This window comes from Sinocyclocheilus rhinocerous, unplaced genomic scaffold, assembly GCF_001515625.1.
Source record: "Sinocyclocheilus rhinocerous isolate Xijiao unplaced genomic scaffold, SAMN03320098_v1.1 scaffold1074, whole genome shotgun sequence".
Taxonomy (NCBI): Eukaryota; Metazoa; Chordata; class Actinopteri; order Cypriniformes; family Cyprinidae; genus Sinocyclocheilus; species Sinocyclocheilus rhinocerous.
Window position 1 is genome coordinate 208,940 of NW_015642525.1, and position 8,946 is coordinate 217,885.

At 35.7% G+C, this 8,946-nt stretch overlaps 1 protein-coding gene across 1 annotated transcript; it reads right to left on the reverse strand.

Moving 5' to 3' along the window:
• Positions 1–3,339: 3,339 nt before the first annotated feature.
• On the reverse strand, positions 3,340–8,291 carry cipcb (CLOCK-interacting pacemaker b). Its single transcript, XM_016573033.1, has 4 exons — positions 7,958–8,291; positions 5,888–6,015; positions 5,692–5,810; positions 3,340–4,170 (listed from the first exon to the last, which is right to left on the reverse strand). Exons 2-4 carry the CDS (start codon positions 5,994–5,996, stop codon positions 3,511–3,513), a joined length of 888 nt encoding a protein of 295 aa, XP_016428519.1. The 5' UTR covers positions 5,997–6,015; positions 7,958–8,291; the 3' UTR covers positions 3,340–3,510.
• Positions 8,292–8,946: the final 655 nt, after the last annotated feature.

Below are 8,946 nucleotides of genomic sequence, written 5' to 3' on the forward strand. Positions count from 1 at the left end.
AGACAAGAATAACAAATATCAGTAATAAGAGCAACATAAAGACAAACACTTCAGCCAGAATCAGACGATTTTAGTAGATTATAGTTCAGAATAAGAGGCTCGTCTTTAGCAGCTTTGAAATGATTCACAAACATTGTTTAATGCTGCTTCATGATGTTTAATGTGCTCTGAATCAAATCAGCAGTAAACAGAAGAGACGATCAGACAGCAAAACACGTGGAAAGCTTTATCAAAACTGCTGGCTTACAAAAGTGTTTTTTTTAAATTGTTTGTTTTTACAAAAACAGCTTAGACTGCCATTAACACAAGGCAATGAGTGTTAGGAAACACCAACACATGAAAACTATGGAAGCCATGGATTCAAGAAATAAAAAGGTAATTGCAGCTTTTTATCTTACAATTTTTGACTTTTCATATCAGAATTGCAAATTAAGTCTGCACTGTGATATGTAAAACTCGGACTTGCGAGATATTTTCTTCTTAAACATTTCTATCTTTACTGAAACATTATAAACATCTCACAATAGACATTTCTTTATAGAAAAGTGAGTTAATGCGAGTTATAAACTCTAAATTGCAACTTAACTTCAGACTTTTCTTAGAATTCCAAGTTAATGTCTCACAATTACAATTCATACGTTTCTTAGAACTGCAAGTTAAAATCGTGCAACTCTTGAGTTTTTATCTCGCAATTCAGACTTTTCTTCTGCGAGTTTATATCTCTATTGCAGGTTATAAACTCTAAATTGCGAGTTAACATTGCAATTCTACATTTTCATCTCACAGTTCTGACTTAACATATAGCAATTCTAAGAAAAGCCTGATTTCTAAGTCAACAACTCGCACTTCAGACTTTTTTCTCAGAATTAAAAAAAAAAAAACTTTTGTATTATTATTTTTTTATTCCATTGTGGAAACAAGCTTCCCTAGAAAACAGACCTATTAGTGCTGGGCGGTATGACCAAAAAATTTATATCACGGTATTTTTCAAAATTATACCAGTTTCACGGTACATGACGGTATTTTTTTTTCATGCATGACCGGGTGTTAACCATATTTTCTACTGATTGAGAGGAAATACTGCAGTGTATTGACTTAGAATGCCCTATTTTACTGTCATGATGAGTGAATATTGTCAAGAAATACCACACTAAATAGTGACTAAACACGACCCCTTTTAATACATGTTAACCAGGAGTCACTCTCATTTATAATCACGGCATCGTCTGATAAAATCAACATGCATCTACACTAAAGAGCGGCTATGCGGTTGTTTTGGCTATATTACCTTTTCTGTCTCATGCAGCGCACTGCTGCGTCTGAGTAACCAACTACAAAAAACAACAAACAAAAAAGTGCATGTGATATTAACAGACGAACTACGCTCATATTAACACTCCTCACGATGAAACTGAATCACACTTAAAACGACCCGCTGATCTAATTAAACAAAACAATATGGCTATAAAAACAATTCACCTTATCAGTTCTCAAAAATACAGATATGGATCCCACAGAACATGAGCCAGTCATATTTCAAATCAAAATCGAGAGAAAGAAAACTGTATTTTTTATTAATGAAGCTGGAGGCACAGTGTCAGTGAAATGACGCATTAAATCTGAAGGCAAGACACTACAAGCAAAAACCTGGTCAGTTTAAAGCTCTATTTTGCTTCTACCACCTCATTCTTCACGTAAAAAATGGGAGCGGACATTTGTAAATGTTATGGGTCTTGCTTCCAGCTATTTTTAGCTGTACAAACCACTCGTTTTGCTGGATAACATGGCTTTTTTTCAGACTAGTGGAAAGAAAACATTCAAAATACAAATGTAAGTGTTTATCGCACTATTTTTCTATAGATTTCAATTAAAGTATATATCTTAAAACGTTTTTCCTCCACTTCAGCAGCACTTACATACACCAAAACTTAGAGTTTTATTCCTCTCTATATTCTGAAGGTTTTTACTGAGGGGTTTGTTCATATAACATTCACACTAATTTATATAACATTTTATTCCTAAAAACATGGCGAAAATGCCTATTTTTTAAAGCTTGTGAGTTTGTTTCTCCACTTTATCAGCACTTACATACACCAAAACTTAGAGTTTTATTCCTCTCTATATTCTGAAGGTTTTTACTGAGGGGTTTGTTCATATAATATTCGCCTGGTTTTATAATAAGTTTTATTCCTAAAAACAGCTGAAAACATATATGGGTCAAAGACGGAAAAGGATTTAAGCATAAAAACAATAAGTGTAATACTGCTTTAAATTGTATATATTTTAATATGTACACGTCAGAATAAACTTGTTTGAATTTTTACATAAATATTGTGTTACACTGAATGACAATGTAACATTATTTCATTAGATAATACACTTTAATTAGATAATGCAAATTTAAGCAACATTTCAGAAAACTTCAATCAAATCAATTGTCTTAATGTACTTTTAAACGTTTACCCTGTTCTTCTGTAGTGTCTTGCCTTATTGGTCCTAAAACAGAACATTCTCTTTACGGAAGATTTAAATTCTTATTCTGTTTCTTTTGATTTTGGGGTAAAATATGAGCTGGACATTGTGCTTCTCTAAAAAAACAGATTCATTCTGACGTTTTTGTTTTAAGCACAAGATCCTACATAACTGAAATAAAAACACAGTCATGTTGGAGAATAGGGAAGGGCTGCAGCCGATCCTACTTTTGACAGTCTGCAATGATCCATTTTTCATAATTACTCATAATTGCTGTGAGAAATGACACAAAACGGCTGCGCCACATACTTGATCTGTGTTTTTGCATATCGTCTCATTCTGTGATGGCCAAAAATACGATCTACCGGAGGTCTTCAGCTAGATCCGACACAAAATCTGCTCTTGTGTTTCATAAACGAGGCCGAATACTAATGTTTCTGTTTGAGAGTCCAAATTCATTCACCCAAAACTTTGAATCATAAGAGGTGAAAATGACAGCAGGAGTGTAAAGAGCTTATGCACTGAACTAGGTTAAGCCTGAAGCTTATTAAAGAGTGAATGCACATCCATAAGTGACCCTGGAGCACAAAAGCAGTCTTAAGCAGCAAAGGTATATTTGTAGCAATAACCAAAAATACACTGTATTGGTCAAAATTATCAATTTCTCTTTTATGCCAAAAATCATTAGGATATTAAGTAAAGATCATGTTCCATGAACATATTTTGTAAACTTCCTACCGTAAATATATCAAAACTTAATTTTTGATTAGTAATATGCATTGCTAAGAACTTCATTTGGACAACTTTAAAGATGATTTTCTCAATATTTAGATTTTTTTGCACCCTCAGATTCCAGATTTTCAAATATTGTCCTATCCTAACAAACCATACATCAATGGAAAGCTCATTTATTCAGCTTTCAGAGCTATGACTGGTTTAGTGCTCCACAACTCTGGCATTGTTTTGACCTTAAGATATAGTCAGAAGTTGCATGTTTATAAAACGCCAACGAAAGTTGCATCGTGTTTTCGTCTCACTTCAGGTTGTCTTCGTCCCGTCTTTCCCTTTGTCCTCCTCTTGCATGCTCGTCTGCAGCTTGCTCCAGATGGCCGAGTCTCCCGTCTGCAGCGCTTCCATGAACAGGCTGGTGTGCTCGCGCAGGCGATCCAGCTCCATCTGCGTCCGCCGGTTCTGCCGGATCAACTCTTTCGTGCGCAGCGTGATGTCCAGCAGACCTGACTTGCTGAGGATGTTGTAAGTGTTGCAGAAGCGCTTTATTTTGCTGTCCGTAAACGCCAGCGTCCACAGGGAGCCGTCTGTGGATCCGGGTCTGCGTTCGGTCGCATGTGACTCGACGGATGCTGGAAGAGCGCTGGGTAATTGCACGCTGGCAGACGAGTCTTTCTGACCGCGAGAGGAAGACGAGCTCTTGACTGAGGAAGAGGAGCTGGAACTAGAAGCGGAGCTGCTGCTGCTGCTCTTATGCGCCGCGTCTCCGGGATGAGGAGCGATTTTGGGGTAGGATTTGAGGATAGGGAGGTACTTTCTGTGCCGACGGCGTTTAGACAGGGGTCCCTTCGGCACCGGGGCGGATCTTTGCGGGACGACGGGTTGAAGGAAGACCACTTGAGGCTGCGGAAGCACTTCCACCGCCGGACTGAAGGACCAGGGCTTCAAAGACGAAGAGTTTTCACCAGACTGCAGATAAAGCATTCAAATAAAATGTTATTATTATAAATAGTATGACTGCATTATGAAGATTGAGTCGTTAATGCATAAAATAAAACGATATTAAATAGTGGAAAAAGTCCTGCATACCACTTCAGAATACACATTGAACATTACATACATGCATTCAATTGATTAAAATTGACAGCAAAGACATTTAGAATGTTACAAAAGATTTCTATTTCAAATAAATGCTGTTCTTTTGAACTTTCTATTAATCTGTGAATCCTGAAAAATAAGAAATATCACGGTTTCCACAAAAATATCGTGCAGCACAGCTGTGTTCAACATTGATAATAATCAGAAATGTTTCTTGAGCAGCAAATCAGCATATTAGAATGATTTCTGAAGATCATGTGACACTGAAGACTGAAGTAATGATGCTGAAAATTCAGCTTTGATCACAGAAGACTGGAGTAATGATGCTGAAAATACAGCTGCGCATCACAGAAATAAATTACAGCTTAATATAGATTCACATAGAAAACAGCTGATTTAGATTATAATAATATTTCACAATTTTTACAGTATTTTTTATCAAATAAATGCATTCTTGGTGAGCAGCACAGGTAAAGATATTTCTTTAAAAACTTCTAAAATCTCACCGACCACAAACTATTAAACACTAGTTATTGGTTAATCTATAATTCAAATATGACTTCACATGGTGTTAGATAAACCTCGTTCCACTGTGATCCTAATGCCAAACTCACAAGCTTCTGGATTTACAGAGTCCTTACTTTCTATTTAAAACGAGCCACTCTACATATACTATGTGTACTCCAGACTAGGGCTGGGCGATACGGCAAAAAATTAAAATCTCGATTTTTTTCAGAACGTTTGACCGATTCTCAATTTTTTACGATTTTTAATAGTCGACTTGAAAATGTAACTACGACATGATTCCAGTAACTTCCTCTAGTTAAAGAAAATTCTATTCCAAGTGCAGCACACATGAAGATATAAATGTTAAACAAATCACTTGTTAAATATCTTTGCAGAAAAGATGCATGAACTATAACTACATCTTGTACAAACTTGTCTTATACATATTACATGTTCAGAAATAATCCAATGCTTTAAAATATTCTCAGAAGTCAAGATAAATCAAACTCATAATGACTGAAGGTATAACAGCAGTAGAGTATTATTAACTATAAATGTTCTGTAAAAACAACAGCAGCTTTCAGTCTGTCAGCGTGATGCAAACATGAAATATCAGACATACTGTAATAGTTCTTCACAGGTTTTATTATTCGCTTGCGCTGCTTTTCCATTGTTTTTTCTGTGTAAACATGGACTGTTTGACTGTTGCTCTTGCAGCGTCTCATGCATGAAGCAGCTTTCTAAAAACACTGCGCTCAAGTTAAGAGAAGTTCACTCCCATCTTCTTGCATGTGTTTGCTATTCCACTGCCTGTGTCACATCTTCATCAACACAAAAGCTCATTCTGTGTGAATGGTATCTAGTGATATATATTCTGAAGTTCACCTGCTGTAGAAGCACATTGTTCATGAAGATCATTGGCGAGAGGCCCTGCAGCGCTCCGCTCACCACCGCGGTCAGCTGCGACGCATCGTCTGTGTCCGTCTGATCCACCGAGCCGCCGTCTGCCAGAAACACTCACGTGAACATCATCTCACACACTTCAGTACCTACAGAAGAGTCCAAAGCTCTCGCTACACACCTGAGAAGCCCGAGTCCCTCTCAGACTCCGGCTTGGACTTCCCCATCCTTTTGTTTTTAAATCTGGCCATGGCTCTCATGTGACCTTCATCCTTCAGCCTCGAGCTCATCCTGTTCCACCGTACGAGCCTAAAACACCAGACAGAACCATGACTGCTCTGCAGAAGTTACACTTTTAAAACAGCTTTTCAGTGCAAATATTAATTAAGAATTATTAGACAAACAGGACTTGTGCATCACGGTTATTACAGTTAACTGAAAATCTAATTAAATCAATTTAACTGAAAAACTATTTGGAAAAAAATTTGCAATAAAACATTTCTTATTTCAATTTAGTTTAATTTGAAGTACTAAAATAACTAAAACTGAAATAAAAATGAATTTAAAAACTATACTGGCATATTTTTAAATGATAATAATAATAATAATAAAAATTGATTCAAAATATTAATAAAATCTCAATATTATTAAAATAGCATGCTGATGCATCATGTTACTTATGTTTCTATAAATGTAGTATGTATAAACTTTAAGTAAAAAAACGGTAGCATTCAAGAAAACGCCTTGTAGTAAAAATGCTGAAGACAATTTTACAAAAACTGAATTAATGTTACGTTAAAGACATGCCAATGTTGCCACTTGACATGAAATTTAACTGTTAACAGAAATAAAGTATAAAAATATTAACTTATTTTATTTCCTCTAGCAGCACGTCTCATCTTCATGTAGTTTAACTTGACGTACTAACATAACTAAAATTCAAATTAATAATAAAAAATTACAAAAACACAACAAAACGGCTAAAAAAGTAACTACACTTAAAACGAAAACAGAAAAAAAAATTATAATAAAACTCGTAAAAAATATAGCTAATTATTAACAAAAAATAAATATAAATAATAAGATAGAAAATAAATAAATACGGTCCTACTACTGTTTCTACAAACGTTAAACATCTTATATTTTCAAATAGACCTTAAGTATTCAAGTAAATGTTACTATCACACATTATTAATGATATCCTCCTGAGACCCAGAAAAAAAAGCTTTGTGAATTTAGTATTTTTTCATGTCTTTACATTGTTTAAAGCATAAGAAAAAATGGAAAAATAACTTTTTTGAAAAATTATATTTTTAGATTTTAGGATTTTTTTTATACCCAACTTTGTACAAAGATGATTCTCAACTAAAAGATCTAACAGAATGATTTGATATACAATTTTGCTTTTATGCAATGTGTATAAAATTTCCATAAACTCGGTTTCCCATTAAACAGTGTTATCTATACACTGTATCTAATTTGCATATTAATGTGCTGTTGAAGAAGTGTAATAATGGGAGTAATAATTGGCCGGATTTTCATAATAATATCTAATATTTCATAGAAATGTATAAAAAAATAACATTTCTTTCCCTATTCATTTGTTATGTCTTCCAAAATGCGTAATAAACATGTTTTTAGTCCTGGTGTCTTCTACAGTGTACATGTATAAAATCATATTTTTAAAGTCATATTTTGATTTGAAACCCCATAACATTTTCCTGAGATGTTGATTCATGACAAACAATCTGAAAATTAAATCACACTCAAATGATAATTACAAAATATTATCATATTTCCATAAGGATGTACAATTTACTAAAATATAATGTCTACCACAGAGACAAAAACTCCACAGCTGGGTCTCAGGAGGATAGTATCGTGTATCGTGAAAAGCGCTATACAAATAAAATAAACTTGAATAGTCTTATCGTTGTTATTGTGGGCCGAGCGTCATGACGTCACCAGGTAGGTCAGTTACGTGCTTAATCTCCAGCAGCTCTAATCAATCATCACCGGTCAAAGATCAGGTAATCAGATGATCGATACTTGTCGTAATAGTACGTTACATTAAAAATGAGAAAAGTTTCGTGTCTAAACGTCAAGCTTTCACACGAACCACATCGCGATACAGGCCCAAGCAACGCGGCTAGCGACATTAAACACAGGCCTGCCGTTTAGTTTCCCCTCAGAAGCACGTAAACGTTTATTCGAGCGACATTCGTTCATTCAGAGAACGCAAACGACTTACGTGCGTGTGTCGCGATGACCGTGCCTTCATCCGGTAACCGATAAAAACACGCTCTATCTGCAGTCCTCCTCAGATATAACGCGTTAGAACAGCGTTCTGCGAGCGTTCCGTAGCGTCAGTCACGCAAAACACGCTACACGGTGCCGTACACGAGACCTGCGCGCGATTCCCACAAGCCCCGCCCTCAGGGGGACGTTTGACATTAATAATGAGACGTTAATGTATTAATATTTATCTCAGCGGCTAAATAAAGCGTCCGTTGAGAGCGCGTTCGTTTAATTCTCTCGCTATATTTACGTTGGATTCTTTGACGTGACGCCATCGCTCCGTGAATGACTTGCGATCTTATCCAATCGGAGGCTACTAAACCGCTCCGACTGGCCAATCTTGGCGCAGGAGGCGGGGCTTGTCGGAATTCTGCTGCGGCTTTTGTTTAATGGGCTTTCCTTTTATGGAGAATGTGGGCGGGTCTGCTGGCGGAAGTGGTGCGCGTCATTTTCAACGCTCGCCTCGCATTGGTCAGTGACGCAAGCGTTAAAGCTATAAAACGTGACTGTTGGGACGAAAAGTCAAATATTCTCCAGTCACTTGTGTTATGAAACACCAATAAGACCTTCATTTAACCTGGAGACTTTGAGAAATGACTTTAAAGTCCTCTTTTGTCAATAAATGGTGAATAAACAAACTGTATAGCCCGAATGCACTGTAAGTCGCTTTGGATAAAAGCGTCTGCTAAATGCATAAATTAATTATTATAATTATTATTAAATTATTCAATTATAAATGCATACATGTACAGAAAATTCACTCACTCCATTCTGATAAAATAAAACAATAATAATAATATTTTTTTATAATTGGGTATAATATATATATATATAGAGAGAGAGAGAGAGAGAGAGATTGATTAAAGTTACTAAATTGGAGCTTTAATGACTTTCTGATTTTCAGATTATATAGCTCCCTGTATTGTGATTATAAATACAATA

What these genes read in the sequence shown, in the direction of transcription:
- cipcb (XM_016573033.1), bottom strand. Translation starts at nt 5,996, where the DNA reads ATGAGCTCGAGGCTGAAGGATGAAGGTCACATGAGAGCCATGGCCAGA. An exon ending in GAGGGACTCGGGCTTCTCAG is followed by an intron (nt 5,811 to 5,887) that starts GTGTGTAGCGAG and finishes TGTTTCTGGCAG; the next exon opens with ACGGCGGCTCGGTGGATCAG. An exon ending in ACAATGTGCTTCTACAGCAG is followed by an intron (nt 4,171 to 5,691) that starts GTGAACTTCAGA and finishes CTTTATCTGCAG; the next exon opens with TCTGGTGAAAACTCTTCGTC.